At 46.1% G+C, this 20,204-nt stretch overlaps 1 protein-coding gene across 1 annotated transcript in view; it reads left to right on the top strand.

The window, feature by feature from the left end:
* Positions 1 to 20,204, top strand: part of C2CD3 (C2 domain containing 3 centriole elongation regulator) — a 79,148-nt gene that overhangs the window by 13,236 nt on the left and 45,708 nt on the right. The window contains exons 9-17 of the mRNA XM_054974963.1: positions 1,155 to 1,300; positions 2,843 to 3,073; positions 6,591 to 6,703; positions 8,500 to 8,618; positions 9,097 to 9,219; positions 12,514 to 12,966; positions 14,935 to 15,086; positions 17,368 to 17,611; positions 18,987 to 19,164. Of these exons, the coding sequence (XP_054830938.1) occupies positions 1,155 to 1,300; positions 2,843 to 3,073; positions 6,591 to 6,703; positions 8,500 to 8,618; positions 9,097 to 9,219; positions 12,514 to 12,966; positions 14,935 to 15,086; positions 17,368 to 17,611; positions 18,987 to 19,164 (1,759 nt within the window). The remainder of the gene's footprint in view (positions 1 to 1,154; positions 1,301 to 2,842; positions 3,074 to 6,590; positions 6,704 to 8,499; positions 8,619 to 9,096; positions 9,220 to 12,513; positions 12,967 to 14,934; positions 15,087 to 17,367; positions 17,612 to 18,986; positions 19,165 to 20,204) is intronic.

Here is a 20,204-nt window from a genome sequence, read left to right as displayed (position 1 = left end):
GATATAATCTTTATTGTTGACTTGAAATATCTTGGTAGAAATGGATTTTATTAAGTATTCACAACTCTATTGTACTGCTTGAGGTATCCTGGCAATGTACAGGGTCAGTAAATGTATACAGGGGAAATGCCTTGGAGTTTGCAACCTCGTGATAAGAACCACCTGGAGCAGCCTGTGGCTGCTTATTTGGGGGGGGGGGGCATACAGGAAAGAGAGAGAATCTTGCAAAGTTTAGAAGTAGGTGTTGTCTTGCCTGATTTTGTTGGGACTGCAGCCGTGTGTTGTCATTGAAGTGGTCCATGGATTTTAAATCCAAAATAGATAGGTGTCGGCAAAATAAAATAAAAGTCCGGTGGCATCTTTTTTTTTTTTAAGAATTTTTATTGGGTGAGTATAAATTGCAATTACAAATTTTCCATTAATACCCTTATTTCTAATACCCCCCACCCTTTCCCTCCCCCCCTTTATCTAGGACTTCCAACAGTTTTCCAACCCTCTGTTAAATTCTATTACCTACATCTCTATTCTTTTATTACATATCCTAATATTATACTGGATAATATCTAATAATTTCAACATACCTTAACCTCCGTCTAATAATAAGTTATAGTTTATCTTTCTTCTTCTCTAGTAAAGATCTATATCTCTTCCATTCTACAAAATTAACAATTGTCTAACAACCATAATTTCCCCTTTACGTCCCACTTTTTCTCTAAGTACTGTTTTAGTCTCCCCCAGTCATTAAAAAAATTCTTCTGGATTCTCATCTCTCAACCTTCTCGTCATTTTGTCCATTTCTGCCATGTACAGCAATTTTTGCATCCAATTTTCAATCGATGGTACTTCTTGTGTTTTCCACTTCTGTGCATATAAAATTCTTGCCGCTGTTGTCATATAAAATAGTAATGTTCTGTATTGCATAGGGATTTCTTCCATATTCAAGTTCAGCAGCAACAGTTCTGGGTTCTTTTTTATTGAAAATTGTAAAATTTCATTAATAGCTTCTAAAATATCTCCCCAGAACTGTTTAGCTAGTCCGGTGGCATCTTATATACCAACAAAACTTATTCCGGGGAAAGCCTTTGTGTGAGTTGGATCTCTCTTCCTCAGATGCATGTCAGATGGCATTTAACTTCCTCAATTGCCCTCCTCAGAAGTCTGATAGCAGCTTAAGCGACTTCCTCAGCGATGAGGAGGGTCCCGTCGCTTGCAAACAACGCCAAAAACGCCAGACATCAGAGATCACGCCAGAGTCTGCTTCTGCAGAGCAGAGAGGGAAGGCCGCGGAGGCAAAAGCCAGGTACGTGTTTTTGGCTGTGCGGCTGTATCACGGTGGCTTCACTTTCTTTAGGCGCTTGCAAGCTTTGGCTCCTTTCCCTCATTCAAAAGGTGCATTTTTCAGATTTTTTCCCATGCGGTGAGTAGAATGGCTCTAGGAATAAGTCTCTGTTTTATTTTTCACCCTTCCAGCAGTTCACCTCCAGTCTGGAAACCCAAAGAGACGCCCCAGGAGGCCCTTCTGCCCCTCTTTCACCTGCCTCCTGCTGCCTTTACTGCCTCTTTGTCTCGGCCTTGTTCCGAGTTGCTGCGGAGACCTTTTTCATATGTTGTCGCACAAGTGCTGTATGTCGTGTTTATTTAATTCATTTATACCCCACCTTTCTCCTCAATGGGGTGGCTTACATCATTCTCCTCCGTTTTGTCCTCACAACAACCCAGTGAGGTAGGTTAGGCTGAGACCGTGTGCCTGGCCCATATTCAACTGGCAAGTTTCCATAGCAGAGTGGGGATTCTAACTGGAGTCTCCCCGATCGTCTCTAACCACTACATCACACTAGCACTCAGGAAAATGTGGCTGAGATTGTCTGCTGTCAGTGTTCTTCTGGAGCTTCAGTGGTCTGTTCTAAGTAGGAGTGGTGATAAGAGAGCGATATAAGAGCAAAAAGGGCACTTTCTGGCATGGTGCTGAGCTCTAGTGCATAGAAATACACTCCGGGCATCAGCACCATGAGGAGTTGGGGAAAGACTTTTTAATTAATTGAAACAGGAGATTCCTAGCATGCCAAATTCTGTTCAAGGCAACAGATGCATGCTATTTTTATTTATTTTTAGAGCATTGTGCACACTCAGCTTACTCAGGGCCCTTGCAAGAATGAGCTGTCTGTCTCGGAGGCTATGTTTGATCACCAATTTGTAGAAGCATTTATTTCACTACGTTCTTCAGCTGCAGCCGGAACAAGGGATTCTTGCTAAGTGAGCCGGAGAATCGTGTATGCGAGAGGTTTCATGACATTTCTCCTTTTCGAGAATGTATTCTACTTTCCGAGGGGCTGCCCTTACGGAAGAATACGTTACCCCCTCTTTACATAAGAACATAAGCAAAGCCATGTTGGATCAGGCCAGTGGCCCATCCAGTCCAACATTCTGTCACACACAGTGGCTAGAAATCCAGTGCCATCTAAAGGACTGTCAGTGAGGCCAGGACACCAGAAGCCCTCCCACTGCCTTCCTTCCAGCACCAAGACAACAGAGCACCACCTCCCCACAAAGAGAATACCATCTATCTCCTGTGGCTAATAGCCACTGATGGACCTCTGCTCCATATATTTGTCCAGTCCCCTCTTGAAGCTGGCAATGCTTGTAGCTGCCACCACCTCCTGTGGCAACGAATTCCATGTGTTTACCACCCTTTGTGTAAAGTAGTATTTTCTTCTATCTGTTCTAACCCGACTGCTCAATAATTTCATAGAGTGCCCACGAGTTCTTGTATTGTGAGAAAGGGAGAAAAACACATCTTTCTCGACCTTCTCTAACCCTTCTTTGTTTGTGTTCTTCCTCCTAGCAGTTCTCCTGGAAGGCCTTTCCCTCTCCACGAAACAGCCACAGAACCCGCAGGAGACGAAATGGGTGCCGTCAACTTGAATCTCGACAGGTTGGCGATGCTGGGTCGGATCCATTTAGCCAGAGTGGTGATTGACAGCTTGAGGGTCCCACTGGAAGGCAGCACTCAGAACACCCCAGGCAGAAAGAGCTCTGTGGGAAAACCACCCAAGCCAACAATGGCTCAAAAAAGGTAAGAAATCTCATTGCATTGAAAGTACGCGTTCGCCCAGGACTTGGCCTCAGTGCTGGTAATTGTCTGCATAATCTGTAGATGTGTGACTGTTAACTGAACAGCAAGCAACAGGTGAGATTGCTAGGCAGGCAGGGGAGTGATTCACTTTCCTTGCACGTGCACTCCAGATGGTCCAATGACATGATGGGATCTCAGCGGGGCCAAAATTGGCCCCAAACGTAGCATTTTTACTATGTGCGGGGCTGATTCGGCCCCGCTGAGACCCTGCAGCTTCCCGTTTTTAACTCAAAGTATGTCCTCAGGGCCTCTGGAGCTCGCAGACAATTTTGCCATGTGCTCTGGTGGCTCCCAACCTACCTCTAGGAGAACTGGGCCGGGGGCAAAAGGCGGGGGCAGGGGATCTCTTGCCCCCCAGTAGGGGGTTGCCATCCTTATTCCTTATTCAGATCATTTAATTCCTGTCAAGTGGCACACCTCAACAACGTTTTTGGTTTGTTATGAGTATCGTGCACAAGTTGTTCTGTTAGAGAACCTTTGCTTCCATTTTATGCTTTTATTCCAATATAACTAATTTCTATCTTTAATACTTGGTTAATTCAAAATAAAATTCTACCATACATTACTTCTACGTGGATAATCAAGGGAGAGCAATTACTTAAGTTCATAAAAATATCATTCCCCAAAATAAGCAAGTAAGGAGCCCCTTCTGAGAAGAAGCTCCCAATTAATTTAGTTTCCCGTATTTATGGGTTTTTAAACAATCTCCTAACAGTAGCTAGTTGTTCCACTTGATAAGGGCACACATTCTTAATTATCTTATAATTTCAAACGCCATACAAATTTACCTATACTTGAATATCTTTTTAAAATATAGGAAAAAAACTTAGTTTACGCTTGCTACTTTTTAACATAATAAAGTCTATATAAGAATAGTGATTATAAGTTTCTCATGCATATATGAATATCTCTTGGCCCTCAACCAAAATAGTTCAAATTTTGAACTATATCTTTGCTTTTGTGAAGTCAGATTTTCTTGCCATTATCAGATTCTTCCGCATCTGGGCCTCAGCACACGATATCTATTGATACGGATTAGACGAGCTTCTAGTGTAGCCCATGTAACTTTTACTCCTTTTTTTTTGCCACTCTCCAATCTATTCTGTTCTGGGTCTCTTAAACTCCCTTTTTGACATGTTGTAGCTGAGAGGCTAGGTCAGCTGTGTTTCTGGCGTGCAGAAACATCATTCCCCATTATCCTTTTGGTCCAGATCAGCTAATGTTCCCCTATATTCATGGCTATATTTGGGGTGGGGGTGGGGGTTCTCCCCACCGTTGCGCTTTAATGTACTTGGTTAATTTATTCTATTATTGCTTATTGTATGTTGATTTTAGAATTATTGTTTTCTTGTTATTAATTGATTTTAACTGTTGTTCCCCGCCCAGAGCCCCTGAGGATGGGCGGTTTATAAATCGAAATAATAAATAAAAATAAAACATATCCTTGACAGACCTCCCAGGTGTACACCAGCTCCAATTACAAAATCTCAGTCACTACAAGATAAACACTCAGAGTCCCGGAAACAGTCACTTGATTATCTATGGAGCAATCGATGAAGAATGGTGATTGAACTGAATTAATTTTCCTGCTGTTACATTGTGGCCTGAAGAAAGACATTTCTGGTCTGAAACGAGCGAAGAAATTGCCAGCTCGTACTCGTTGCCATCCACCTACCTTGCCACTTACCTACTTGGAGCGCTGTCCTTGGACAACGCGTCACGTCACAGCTTGTACCTTTATGAACTGGACACCTACCCATTGTGATGAAAGATTGACTGTTACCGGGACTCTGAGTGTTTATCTTGTAGTGACTGAGATTTTGTAATTGGAGTTGGTGTATATATGTAAATTACGAGCATTTTCATAATTGTGCCTCTTCACTACTTTTTCCTTGGTGTATTATTTAAGTGGAAGTGAACCCCCCCCCCTTTTTTTTTGTTTTTGTCAGACCTCCCAGGTGAACAGCTCCAACTTTAGAAACCAGTGACTGGGATCTTTGGGTTCCATCTTGCATGGGAAGCAGAGTAGCTTCTACAACGAGCGGGGCCTTTTTGTCCGTAGCCCCACAGCCTCAGAATGCTCTTGTGCAGGCTGGGACAGCAGGATTTGAGTCCCGCGGCACCTTAGAATCCAACAAGATTTTCAGAGTGTAAGCTTTCCAGGGTCAGAGCTCCCTTCTTCAGTTCAGCTCTCGAAAGATTACGCTCTGAAAAGCTTGTTGGTCTCTTAGGTGCCACTGGACTCAAATCCTGCGGTTCTGCCACAGACCAACACAGCTACCCACATAAACTATCCTTGTGCAGGCTGTGCTTCTCTTTAATAATATTAATTAGATCAGTAAAGATGATCTTGTTATGTTGTGGGTGGCCATCTCGGTAGCCATGTCGGTTTGCAGTAAAAGAGCAAGATTTGAGCCCAGGAGCACCATAAAGACCAATAAAATTTTCAGGATATGAGCTGTCGAGAGTCGTCACTCCCTTCATCAAATACTTGGGACTTAAAATCTTGTTCTTTTACATGGTGTTTTTTGGTAGTTTTTCATTGGTTGTTGTTTTTTTGTACACCATTTTGGGCGTGCAAGCTGAAAAGCAGCTTATAAAATATCGTAAATACACTTCAGTGAGACGTCGCTGGAGAAAGCAGTCCTTGAATGGACCCTTTCACCCACCCACCCTCTAATTGCCTCCTATGGCAAAGAAAGGCCTTTTAGCCGTGATCTAGATGGTCCAGGCTATCCCAATCTTATCAGATCATGGAAGCTAAGCAGGTTCAACCCTGGTTAGTAGTTGGATGGGAAACCACCAAAGAAATCCAAGGTTGCTACACAGACAGGCTATGGCAAACCACCTCTGTTCCTCTCTTGCCTTGAAAACGCTATGGGCCGCCATGTCAGCTGTGACTTGACTGCACCTTGCATACACAGCTTTGACCATTAATAAACTGTATACAAAAGGGGCTGGATCTCACACATGAGCTTCCCTAATTGCAGTACTTCCTGCTGATGTTAGCAGAAAGTTCTTTATGTCATAGGGAAGTATTGCTGTTAAGGGAACAAATCCACAGGATAACAACATTCAATTTAATAACATTCAATTTATATACCAGCAGGACAATGCCCACTCAGAACGGTTTACAAAATTTGTTATTATTATCCTCATGACAAATCACCGTGTGGTGGGTGGGGCTGAGAGAGCTCTGATAGAGCTGCGATTGACCCAAAGTCACCCAGCTGGCTTCAAGCGGAGGAGTGGGGAATCAAACCTGGCTCTCCAGATTAGAGTCCTGCCGCTTTTAAGTGACTGACCCAAGGTCACCCAGCTGGCTTCAAGCGGAGGAGTGGGGAATCAAACCTGGCACTCCACGTTAAAGTCCTGCCACTCTTAACCACTACACCAACACAACACCTTGGGGATAATCACTAAGCTACTCTGTCTTCTTTCTGTATTCTGCTCCTAGGACGTTCTTTGTCGAGTATCACTTTCCAGTGAAAGCTACGAAGAATGGAATAGGGCAGGTCGCCATAACAACAGAGATCATTCGGGTAGCTTCAAGTAAAATCTCAAATGAAGGTGAGATACGGGCAGGAGAGGTGTATGAATTTTGAAATGCCCTTCTCCTTTTTTTATACAAACATACACACACACCTTTTTTCAGTATAAGGATATCATACTGTATGTGTTTTTCTCTTACAAATATTCATGCAAAATATTTTCTGAAGAATACCTAATGCTTAATTATAGGACTTGTAAAGATAGGAGGAAGCAACTATATTTAATTGATTTTTATCTCAGACTGCAAGGGATATTCCCTCTCTCTCCAGCTGTCTCCTTGAAATACCGACCTAGCATTCAAACCAAGCGATTGCAACGGACACAACGTTAGAAATCCGTACCAGCTTACTGTGCAGTTCATGCATCGGCAATAGAACCAGGACCTTCCAGGCCCCACATTTGTGAAATTTTGTCATTTAGGTAGAATGGGAGTTATCAGGGTGTTTCCCGGGGTCAGCTTCACGCTGCCTCAAAAGTACCACTTGACTTATTTCTGAATGTCTTACAGCCCAACCCTGTGCATGTTTACTTAGACCCAAGTTCCATTATATTCAGGAGCCCTTACTCTCAAGTAAGTGAGCAGAGGAGTGCACACCAAAGCAGAGTTATAACCTTCTAAGTCCTTTGGTTTAGGAGGGTCTAACTTGGCTTTGGATGACGCTCTCAGTCTCCCCCACCTCTTTTTTCCCCCTCTTGTTGTAATTACTTCTTGCCTTGTTATTGATGAAAAACCTTGAACAAAGATAAATAGCTACTTCAGGAACTAAAAGGCATCTGTTTGCCCGTTGGCTTGTACATCAGAGCAAGCACCCGTATTCACAACTTACTTGAGCAAGGCTCCTTTCTCAAGATCAACGCCGTCGTTTTGCTCTTTCTCCTCCAGGCCTTCAGAAACCACGCCCCCTTTCTTCCGCCTTGTGCTTGAAATGTAGACTGAAAGTTTTCTGTCCTTTTCCCATTCTCTCCGGCCAGCCTTCGCACTGTGTTTCGACGCTGCTTATCTTATGATACGGTTAACATTTCAGCATTGGGTCTTAAGCTTATATTCTCATGTAACAAGGGGATGTCCTGTAATTGTTTTTTTTTTTTTCAGCTTTAAGCGGCATCCAGCATTGCTGCCTCCAGTCTTAGGTCTCTTCTATTTTGAAGTCTGCTATTAAGCCGGTGCGTCTGGTTGAGTGTATGGTTCTCATTAGGCTGCTGCGAATTAAGACATGAATTCCGAAGGCATCTCACCCTTGCTGCCCTGGCGTTCTGATTAAATTGACAAGAACCCTGTCCAGGAGCTGAGATAGCAACTTCAGCATGGAGCGTTTAAAAATGGGTATAATCCAGCACAAGTTACGCACATTGATTTCAGAGAGAATGAGAGTTAAGCCCATGCTTAAGTCTTTGCTACTGAATGAATAAGCCTTAAAATTACTTGACTTCTGCTGTTGGTCATACCCGTTATTTTTACTAACCACACCGGAACACATCTTAGACTAATGTAACAGTAAGAGCCAAGCTACAAGTGACGCCTGACACAGGTGGGACACTTGTCAGCTTCCCTCAAGTTTTGATGGGAAACGTAGGCGTCCTGGTCTTGCAGCTGTAATGGAGAGCCAGGCTGTAAAAGCAGGACGCCTACGTTTCCCATCAAAACTTGAGGGAAGCTGACAAGTGTCCAACCTGTGTCAGGCATCACTTGTGGCTTGGCTCTTAGATGTTTGCTTGTTTTTTTCCCCTGTAATTCATCTCGAGTGTCTTCATGGAAGGAAGCCTTAAAATGAAGTAAGTAAAATAAACCTGCATCCCATTCCTTATTGTTGCAGTGGTGAAATTCCAGCAGCGGTATGTGTTTCCTGTTCATTTCAGTGGAATGATGATAACCCATTGGTGGAACTCAGACCTTGCATTCAATATCTACTTGAAAAAAGGCGCACAAAGAAAGGTACTTATTTATGTAGATTTAGACTTTCTCAACATATCTCTATATCAGGTAGAGGGAGGGTGCTAGAAGCCCAGTGGCCACAAACCCTCCAAATGTCCCATGCTAACCACTTCCTTCCTGGCCTCTTCTTCCTGGCCTTTTCCTCCATTACCCTCCCTTCCTCTTTCCTAGGTAAATCACCTACTCTTGTTCGGTCATCTTAGCCTCCCAGCTTGCTCTGATCTATTCCCAGGCTCTGACCTGCCCCACAAAGCTGGGCCTGTGTCAGGTTTTAATCCTTTCCCTGACTGAAGCTATGCCCTGAACAGTTTGTCAGTGTCATTTCCTGAGAAGTTGGAATGTTTGTAAACATTCCATCCCAGCTCAACCATTCACAGTCCAAAGCTTCACTGCTGCTTGTTTAATACGCTGTAGATGATGAAAACATAAATGCACAGCCACTCTTCCCGCCCCCCACCCCCATTTCCTTGTTTTTCAGCCGTTGCTGATTGGCTCTGCTGTTCTTCCTCTGCGAGGTGTAATTCAATCAGAGCAACTAACCGTCAGTCGTGAGTTACCTGTGGAAGAAGAAGGTGGTTCAGCTCAGCTGGGACCTTTAAAGGTACATAAACTGTTTCTATTCTGTTCTGAATTTTTAAAAAATCCCTTTCTGAAATGCTTGGCCATCGCCTCATTTCCTTTTTAAAGTTGTCAGCATGAAGTCACAAGGAGTAGGGCCGGTTCGAGGTATGTTGCTGGCCCATGCAAGGAGTGCCCTGTGCCTCCTCCCATACTGCAGTGGTAGAGCATCTGTTTGGCACGCAGACGGTCGCAGGTTCAATCCCCAGCATCGCCGGTTAAAAGGAGCAGGTCAGAGGTGATGGGAATGAACTCTGCTTCAGATCCTGGAGAGCTGCTGCCGGGCTGTAGACAGTTCTGAGCTTGCTAGACCAACGTTCCCGCTCCGTATACTGCAGCTTCACGTGTGTTTTGGTGTGTGTTTGTCTGTACGCAGTAGGAGGAGATCATAACAATGAGTAGGTGCCTTTCCAGGAATCCTGTTTGCCATTACTTACCTTGTCATTGAGGAACATTCAGAAAACTTGCTTGCTTGTGTTGTTTATTTTTTTTTTTGCAAAATTTATCCCCTGCCTTTCTGCCTTCAGCAGGGCCACCAAGGCAGCTAAACAGATTGAAAATATACATGTAGCCAGTTTGGTGTAGTGATTATGAGTGTGAGACTCTAACGTGGAGAGCCGGGTTTGATTCCCCTCTCCTCCACTTGAAGCCAGCTGGGTGACCTTGGGCCAGTCACTCAAAAGCAGCAGGACTCTAATCTGGAGTGCCGGGTTTGATTCCCCACTCCTCCACTTGAAGCCAGCTGAGTGACCTTGGGTCAGTCACTTAAAAGCGGCAGGACTCTAATCTAGAGAGCCAGGTTTGATTCCCCACTCCTCCACCTGAAGCCAGCTGAGTGACCTTGGGTCAGTCACTTAAAAGCAGCAGGACTCTAATCTGGAGAGCCAGGTTTGATTCCCCTCTCCTCCACTTGAAGCCAGCTGGGTGACCTTGGGTCAGTCACTTAAAAGCAGCAGGACTCTAATCTGGAGAGCCAGGTTTGATTCCCCTCTCCTCCACTTGAAGCCAGCTGAGTGACCTTGGGTCAGTCACTTAAAAGCGGCAGGACCCCAATCTGGAGAGCCAGGTTTGATTCCCCACTCCTCCACCTGAAGCCAGCTGGGTGACCTTGGGCCAGTCACTTAAGAGTGGCAGGACTCTAATCTGGAGAGCCAGGTTTGATTCCCCACTCCTCCACCTGAAGCCAGCTGAGTGACCTTGGGTCAGTCACTTAAAAGCAGCAGGACTCTAATCTGGAGAGCCAGGTTTGATTCCCCTCTCCTCCACTTGAAGCCAGCTGGGTGACCTTGGGTCAGTCACTTAAAAGCAGCAGGACTCTAATCTGGAGAGCCAGGTTTGATTCCCCTCTCCTCCACTTGAAGCCAGCTGGGTGACCTTGGGCCAGTCACTTAAAAGCAGCAGGACTCTAATCTAGAGTGCCAGGTTTGATTCCCCACTCCTCCACTTGAAGCCAGCTGAGTGACCTTGGGTCAGTCACTTAAAAGCGGCAGGACCCCAATCTGGAGAGCCAGGTTTGATTCCCCACTCCTCCACCTGAAGCCAGCTGGGTGACCTTGGGCCAGTCACTTAAGAGTGGCAGGACTCTAATCTGGAGAGCCAGGTTTGATTCCCCACTCCTCCACCTGAAGCCAGCTGAGTGACCTTGGGCCAGTCACTTAAAAGCAGCAGGACTCTAATCTGGAGTGCCGGGTTTGATTCCCCAGTTCTCCACTTGAAGCCAGCTGGGTGACCGTGGGTCAGTCACTTAAAAGCGGCAGGACTCTAATCTGGAGAGCCAGGTTTGATTCCCCACTCCTCTACTTGAAGCCAGCTGGGTGGTATATAAATCAAATGTTGTTGTTGTTGTTAAAACATGGATTTAAAAGCCCCAAAGCCAAACAAAAGCCCATCATTAAACATTTATAACCAAGCTAAAACATACATACACAAACATTAAAATAACAATTAGAACATAGGGCAATAAGGAGGGGGATGCCAGATGAAACCGAAAAGTCTTCATCTGCTGGAAGAAGACGGCAACAGAAGGGGGCAGGTGGGTCTCCCTGTGGAGAGAATTCCAGAGTTTTGGTGCCCTGACCGAGAAGGCCTTCTCCTGGGTTGGCACCTGCCTAATCTCAGAAGGTGGGGCACCCGAATTGAGGCTTGAGAAGACGATTGTAGCATTGTGAGTAGGTGGTCCTTCAGGTATCTGGTCCCAAGCCATGCAGGGCTTTAAAGGTCAGCACCTTGAACTGTGCCCAGAAACAAATTGGGAGCCCACATAGGTGGAACAAGACTGGAGTGGCATGTAAGGCAGTTGTGATCCTGAGACTGTGAAAGAAAATGGCTGGACTTAGGTTCAGAACTAAGTATTGTCAGATTTTGGCCTAGTTCAAATATATGGTTGTTGAGCTGATTAGTAACACCTGTGGAGCAGTTTCTAAGCTCCCCAGACCTTGGAGAGACTGTTCTCACAAAGGTCCATGTTTACGCGTAGATTTTCACATAGCAAAAATGCTAATTAACAGCTCAGCTCTGATTGGCTCTTGAGTTGCCGGGTAGATTCACCGAATCCTGAAAAAGATGGCTTCTCAGCTCACCCAGGGAGTCAGTTAGTTTTCTTTGGTCAAGCCTCGACCACGATGCAAGCATGCCAGAGAGAAGCTGAAAGCGGCATGCTGTTTATTACCTCAGCCTGTAAAGAAGCAGCTAGGCAGGGGAGAGGGCTTGCGTTTGAACAGACGGGTGAGATAAGCAACAAAGGATGCCAAACAGAGATGCCTAGGCAGCTAGCTCTCAAGTTTTAGATAGGCAGGTTTTATTATGTAGCAACGTTAAGGTTTTCTTACTTTCATGTTTGTTGCCTGTGCGAGAGTGCTGTATGCTTTTTGCAAACTCTCCTTAAGCTAATCAACTTAACTTTTATTTAAGCTGGGTCTGGAATTCATGACTCGGATGTGGGCACACCCCAGATACGAACACCAGAGATTGGAAAGCCAAGCCTTTAGACAAGGAAGAGCTTTCATTCTCCCCCTCCCTCCCAAAGGGAACATGTCCCACCTGCTTGATTGCTGGAGTGGCTGTGTTCAGAGCCCAGAATTAGGAGGAGAGGCGTCGCTTCCCATGTAGTCCCTGCAACCCCTTCTGGTAGAGACCATTTAGCACAATTATAGACCGCCCTTCAATCCAGAACATCTTCCCAGGTTTTCTCAGAATGCAGTTTAAGGACCACTGTTGTAGAAGACCTGTACCCTTCTGAGAAGTCAGGCAGCCTGATATTTCTTACTTTCTGGCACAGGTATCGTTGGAGCTTGCTGCTGATAACAAAGACTTCTCCAGCGCCACTGCAAGGGCAGCAAACGTGTCATCACAAGCCCCGGTTTACTCTGTCAGAAGCCCTGGGGTAAAGTTGCAAGACGCCCCTGGGGACATCACGCCTGCCAAAAGCCCTCGGCTCTCAAAGACCCAAGAGCCTTTGCCCACAGCTTCCACAAAACTTGGTGTGCGTGCGAATCAGGCGCCGGCGTCTGTGTCCCGTAGCCTGTTGACCCAGACGAGTGCGTCGGAAGAAGAGGGTTTGCTGCTGCATGTCCTTCTGATGGTGCCAGAGGGAAAGGACTTTGTTCCCAGAGATGCTGGACCCCATGGCTCTTGTAACATATATTTAAACTGCAAACTCTTCAGCACAGACACAGTGACAAGATCGGCCGTCATGTGGGGCACGAGACAGCCTGCCTTCCGTTTTTCTCAGGCAAGCAAAGCTATGGCTCTTCTTTCTGGTGTTGTCCAGTCCTGTAATGCTGGAACTATCGTTAAAGGGCTCAGTTTGTAATGGGGTGACGGGGTTTCTCCACGTAAGCCGTGCAAAGAGCTAGGAACTCTCCCTTAGCACTTCTCAGATTTACCCAAGCAGTAAGTGAGAAACCATTAGTATGCCACAAGGCTAGAGCCGATTTGCATCTGATGACCACATTGGAAATTCTGGACAGTGAAAGCCGGTGTGATCAGCTTTCATCTGACGAACCTCAGCTCAAGTCTAGATTAGCCTCTGGACTTGTGAGAGCTCTTAATTTTCTTGGCCTCAGTTCTACATCTCTTCGTACAGGGAGTGGCCCACAAGCCAAAATGTATTTTGCTGCTTGCGAAGGAACAGACTCGAAAGCCCCATGCCCCTTAGGTGCTGGGATGTGGGGGGGAACCCATGACCGTCCCAGGTCTCTGCATGGTGATGCTACCGCTTTTCCTTTGTGCCAGGGTACCAAACTCCTCTCTAGGTAGTAACCGCTCCTGCCAGCAAAGCTGAGAGTATTTACTGCTAGTTGGATTTTCACATCTAGCACTCTGTATTTGCATTGCTATTTAGAGGCTCCTATTTATTGCGTCTCCCGCTTTGCTCGGACGAACTAGCACGAGGATAATCTTAGCACACCTTTGCAGTTTTGAACTATCACACTCAAGGGGTGGCAAGCTCACCTGTTGCCCCCCCCCTTTACCAGTCTTTCGATAGCGAGGCCAAATAGACATGGTGTGTTTACGGAGATCAAGCTTCAAGCTTTCAAAATATACAAAAGTTTGATAAAAAGACATTTTAAAAGAGTACACACAGTCTTTTTAACCTTCAGAGTAAGCAAGGACACAAAGAAAATGTGAAGACTTGCAACCTTCTGACCCTAAACTCTATGCTTATTCTAGCACTGTTATCAGTACGATAGGCTAGTAACTTTTGAAAGTTGCAGCATTTTTTGTCATTTGTGCCCATCCAAGGAAGATGAACAAGGATAAGAGATCCAGAGGAGAAGCGAGCTTCCTACCCATGTCCTGAGAACGTATCATTTCCCCTTTGAGAGTCCAGCTCCCTCTGGGGTCATTCTGATCTTCCTGCCTATCTAGCCTTTTGGCTGTCAAATCTCTGTCCCTTTTGTGCTTACTCTGGACAGAGCCATTGCTATAACTAAGAGCTGGGGGGGCTCTGTGCTTGGGAGAGGGAGATAATTCACCTGTCGTTTTCCTTTGGCCAGCATTTTTCTAGCATTGTAGCCTCTGGGTGCATGCATAAAGGGTAGCCCTAATTAACGAAATTTCAAGATGGGGCGGAGAGTGTTTCTTCATGCTGCTTTATGATTGGCCCGTAAGATCCACTCTACTTTCCAAAGACGGCTTCTTAGTTATGGGTCACACGCACACAACTGTGTCCTAAAACGCCACTCACAAAACCCAAAGCGAGGCACAGTGCATGAGCACAGGATCCATCCGTCCTGCTGGCCTGGGGAAAAGATATGCTGTCTGCGCTTTGATTTGAAATAAAGGCTAAATAAAAGGTTCGTGATCCGTAAACCGAACAAGTTCCCCGAATACATCCCCTGAAAGTTTGACCTGCAAGCTGGGAAGCTCTTGGGAACCGACTGAGATGCAGTGCGTGTCTATAGCTCAAGTGGGGGAGTTACCTTACTTTCCTATTATGGGAGTTTTTCTGTCACCTACGAGAATGAGAGGGGAGGGTCTGCCAGGCTTTCACTTCTTGCTGCTGCATTCCACTCTGCCTTATACCCCTTTCAATTCCTGGGGTTCCCCCAACTCTCAGCAGCTAACTTTTAGGGGTGGGTCTGCAGGAGGGGGAAGGGGAGAGGATGTGTTTTGTTAATTCATTCTCACGGATCATTGGCTCCTGCCTTCTGTACATAGGCTACTTCCCTGATTAATGATTTGACTGCCTCTCTAGGTAACACCTATTTCCCTGACTTCGAAGCACCTGGAGAGGCTGAAGAACAACGTCATGGTCATAGAGGCCTGGAATAAGAGGCCCAGTCCTGGAGGGGACCAGCTCCTAGGGCTGGTGAAGCTTCCACTGCATCAGTTCTACATGTCATTCAAGTAAAGAGCCTCCTCTTAAATCCCTTTTTATGTATGTATGTATGTATGTATGTATGTATGCAGGGGTCATTTCGTAGAAAAAGAGCTGGTGTAACTCATTAGCATATGCCATGCCCCTTGACATCACTGGAAGTGTGTCATTAGCATAACTGATTTGCATATGCCACACCCCCTGACATCACCTATCCAGGCTGTTTTGGACCCAATCCTGGCCATTCAGGGCCGAAATTGGGCCCAAAATGGCAAAAGGGGGCTGAAAATGGCTGAAAAGGGGCCCAAAATGGTTAGGATCGGGCCACTGCTGAGCAGGAGAGTGATCCACCACCCATCAGAGGCCCGATCCAGGTCATTTCGGACCCAATCCAGGCCGAAACGGGCCCCAAATGGCTGAGAGACAGGTGGGTGGGACCATCTGTCATGTGACCTCTTTGGGGAACTACCGGAACTGTGTTCCTGCACGTTCCCCCTCGAAATGAGCCCTGTATGTATGTATGTATGTATGTATGTATGTATGTATGTCGTTTATAGTCCGCCTTTCTCACTGAGACTCAAGGTGGATTACATAGTGTGAGATTAGTACAATCAGTAGGAAGGACGTTTCCATACAGTATCGAGGACATTTCCATAAGCAGTGTCACAGAATAAATAAATACAGGTTTACAAGACATAGCATTAGCAAGGATCCAATGCGAAGCTGAAGAATTGCTGAAACAGAACATAATCAATTGTAGGACTGACATTAGACAACATGAAGCACGAGTAGTATATAGGAGTACTAGGGCTGGTGTGAAGTGAATTATCTTCCTGAAATGGTTATGAAGTGTTGATTGTTCTTCCAAATTTTAGTGTTTGTCCCAGCAGGGGAGTGTGCCCGACAGCGCAATCCTGTGCAGATTTACTTCTGAACCTATCGATGTCAATGCCTTCGACCCTATGGATTCTGGGAAGAGGCATTAACATGTACGAAGCCACCCAATTGCTTTTGTGTCTGAATGGAGGTTGGCCGTGCCTGTCTCCTGCTGCGGCCCACGAGGGTGCCTGCTGCCCCTCTGAAATGATTGGGGCAGCTGATGTGGCTTGTCTTAGCTGGGAAGGGTCGGGGAGGACTATTCCTCTCTGAGACCACCCTGATCAAGCTTCCTCTGTGTCTATTTATTTATTTATTTAATTCAATTTGTATTCTGCCAATCCCGCACCAGCAGGCTCAGGGCGGATTCCAATTAATAGAATAATATAAAATACAATATCTTTAAAACCAATAAAACATCTTAAATATTTAAAAAAGAACACACACTTGAGTGGAATCATCTCTCTTAAGCTGACTTTGCATAGGACGGGGTTGAGTTCTTTCACTCCTCCTTCTCTACAGCCCGAGCAAGCCAGCAGGGTATGGGCCCAGCCCTTGTTCGCGCTGTAGCAATAGCAACTTGGCCGAAGGGCTGAGAGTTGGGCAGCATCCCTCCTCCACGCCCCTTCGTCCAAGTGACAGTTGGTCCAGCAGTGCAAAGCAGTGGCAATGCCAGTCCCTTGTATGCATCGCTTTGTAATTTTTACTTCATTGATACCCTACCTTTCTCCACAATGGGGACCCAAGATGGCTTACATACTTCTCCGTTTTATCCCTGCAAAAGCCCTGCAAGGTAGGTTAGGCTGAGAGAGTGTGTGGCTGGCCCATGATCACCCAGGAAGCTTCCATGGCAGAGTGGAGATTCGAACCTGGTTCTCCCAGCTCCTAGTTCGGCACTCTAACCACTACGCCACTCTGGCACATCACAGTAGCTAAGAGTGAAGAGGACTTGAAGAAGGGGGAGGGAGGCACGTATGTAGCAAATGTGCACAGCGTTTACCACAGGAAAGCCGTGCTGTGTTCCAGGAGGCTGCCAGTTCAAATCTCGGCCATGAAATAATCAGCGCTCTGCTCTCCCTCTCTTGTCCTCAGCTTCCCCCTACACCTCCCCAATATGGGATAATAATAACTGCCTAATTTACAGGGCTGTTGCAAGGATTACTCCGATAATTTTTTCATTGTGTTTGGAGACTCTACAGAATTATATTAAATGCTAAGTAATATTTGCCTAAGTGGAGTCTCTCACTAAAATGCTGGATTTTCAAGTGCCACTCCAGCTGGAGTTCACCTCTCTTTTCTTTGTTAGCATTCAGAATTCTCTCTCTGCAGAAGGTTCTGTGAAACCCCATGGCAGGTGGTCCTTCAGATTGCGAAGCCAGGTGCGAATGAGTATGGCCCCTGTCACATTACCTGTCTCTGCTCCTCCCTCCCCAGAGACCCCAAGATCTCCGCCCTGCTGCTTCAGGCTCAGTATCCAGTGGTGGCTGTGGACGGCCCTTTGCCTGTGGTTGATGTCTTCACCGGCAGCAGAAATGGGAGCCTGAAGGTCATTCTGGCCATGGGCTCAGCGGACCAAATTGTGGCTCTGCAGAGGCTGAAGAATGAAGAAGGGGCCGTGCCTCCCAGCATGCCACGCTCCGCACATTCCCTGGACCCCCCGGAAATGCCTCTTCCAAAGGTATTTTCTGATAACTGTTTCTTGGCTTGTTCTCTCCTCCCACCCTTTTTTTTTAGCATTCACACTGAATGACTGTCCTTCACACTTTTTGTGTCCCCAAGGTTAGGCTGTGCTAATTAATCCCATTAGTTACGGATGCTTTAGGGAAGAAGTAACTTCCTTGTTGTTGGTCTGCCTAGTAATAATAACAACAATAACCATGTGATTATATACTGCTCTTCTGGACAGACTAGTGCCGCACTCAGAACGGTTAACAAAGTCAGCGTTATTATTATCCCCACAATACAGCTGGGGAGCTGAGCTGAGAGGAGGGGTTCACCCAAGGCCACCTGCTGAGCTCACGGCAGGAGTGGGAGTCGAACCAGCAGAGTGCTGGCTCAGAGCCCAGCTACTTAACCACCATGCTAGTGAAAGAAAGGTGACACATTCTTTCAGCGTGAAGTCCTCTGGCTGATTTGCAGATGCAAGAAGTTCTCTTGAAAGGTAACAAAAGCAGTCATGTGTGTGCACATATGCGTGTACATGCAGGTGTGTGTGCACGCACGCAAATTTAGTTTATTCGAAGGAATTCATCTTGGAATATCAAAATGAGACGAGTCTTGGCCATTTCCTACAGAATCGCGCATAACATGAAATCATACAAAGGTAATGCTGAGTGATATATTGGGATATTTAAGAGCAAGAAGCGGGACGAAGTTTCAAAACTCTTCTCGGTTTTATAGCTACGAAGGGGGATATAGTTCAATAGTGAAGTCTGTTCTTTGCATGTGGAAGATCTCAAGTTCAGCCCCTGGCATCTGTCCTTAGAAGCTCAGATGGGAGGCGGTGTGAAATACCTCTGAGACCCGGGAGAGCCACTGCCAATCAAACTAGGCAATATTGGTCTAGGTGGACCAGCGATCTAACTCAGTAAAGGGGAGCTCATGTGTTTCTTTCAGAAACCATTCAAAGCAAACCCCCCACCCCATAGCATTTGGTGCCAGTGGACATCCCACCCCTGTTGGGGCATGTCCATCTAATCCAGCATTCAATTTTGAACTTAATGCCTTTAGGGGAGCTCACAAGAGTGAGGCACATGTGCAGCATGTCGCAATTCTCTCTCAAAGAGACAAGTGTCCTTCATAACTGCTCCCAAACTCTAGAACTCCCTTTCTCAGGAGGCCTTTCAAGGACCAAGCCTTGCTGAATCTGGGACAGCTTTCTGTTTGATTTCAGTGGGAAATTCAAAACAGTTGTTTTTGTTTGGCTTTTTTGTGTTTGTGTGTGTGAATGTGCTGTGACCTGCTCTGAGATCAGGCAGTCTAAAAGAAACCTCATACATAAGGGAGAGTCGTACTGCCCTGTTTCATGAGGATTCCATTTTTGTCTTGGGTAGCAGTCTGAGAGAGAAGGACTCATGGAACACGTCTTTGAGGTCCACATTGAGAGCGTGAAAGGGCTCACACCCCTCCAGTCCACAGTCTGGGGAGAGGCCGACTGTTACGTCCAGTATCATTTCCCAGTTCAGGAGTCCGAGACCAGCGTGCTGCGTGGGACAGAAGCGTACGAGAGCAGTAGGTTTGGTTCGCATAAGGCCCGCCTGCCATTTGATAACGTTCTGTCGGTTCCTGAATATTCCTTTCCAGTTTCTTGGCTGAGCTTTCTGTAGCGAGGGACTAATATGTGAGTTTCTAAACTAGGCAGGCCCTGACCTGGATAGCCCAAGCAAGCCTGATCTTGCACAAATCTAAGAAGCTAAGCCGGATCGGCCTTGGTTAGTAAGGGAGACCTCCAAGGAAGACCAGGGTTGCTATGCAGAGGCAGGCAATGACAAACCAACTCTGTTAGTCTCTTGCCTTGAAAACCCCAGCAGAGGTTGCCTATAAACCGGCTATAACATGATGGCATTTTCCACCCCCACCCCCCACTGAGGTAGACTTGTTTTAATACTTATTTTTTTAAAAACATATCCTGACTTTCCACTGAAAATATCCACAGGGCCCAGTGTCAATAGTTTAATAAAATTACAGAACAATCCTAAGAAGAGTTACTCCAGTCTAAGCCCACTGAAGTCAATAGGCTCAGACTGGAGTAACTCTGCTTAGGAATGTACTGTTAGTTTATCAGATCATAGAATCATAGGGTTGGAAGGTACCTCTAGGGTCATCTAGTCTAACCCCCTGCACAATGCAGGAACTTCCCCCAGTGACCCCTGCTCCATGTTGAGGATCTAAAACAGAATGAAACATCAGCAAGTAGTAGCCTAAAGGTTTTATACTGCTCCATCCCCAAATACTCAGCCCCGTAACACTGTTTTAGCTTTCTGTTGTGGGGTGGGGGCAGGAGAGCAGGACTAGTTGTGACTTCGTCATAAGGCCACATTCTCACCGCACACCACGTTGGTTGATTCCTCTTCTGTTCTCACTGAAAGGGGTATTCAAACAAAAGTGGAATCTGGCTGTGGAATTTGTTCCTGGGCACTTTGTTCACAAGCGTTTTTTTCCAGAAGGTGGGTTTGGGTGGCAGCAAATCAGAGACCAGCAGCTCAGCCTTACTCGTACAGAGTTGTGTCATATTGAGATTTCAGTGCTGTTTGTGGTACAGCACAGTTTGT

The sequence above is a fragment of the Eublepharis macularius genome, chromosome 3 (genome assembly GCF_028583425.1).
Source record: "Eublepharis macularius isolate TG4126 chromosome 3, MPM_Emac_v1.0, whole genome shotgun sequence".
In the NCBI taxonomy this organism is placed as follows: Eukaryota; Metazoa; Chordata; class Lepidosauria; order Squamata; family Eublepharidae; genus Eublepharis; species Eublepharis macularius.
The sequence above is the reverse complement of the archived record's forward strand: the minus strand, read 5'-3'. Positions and strand labels throughout refer to the sequence as shown.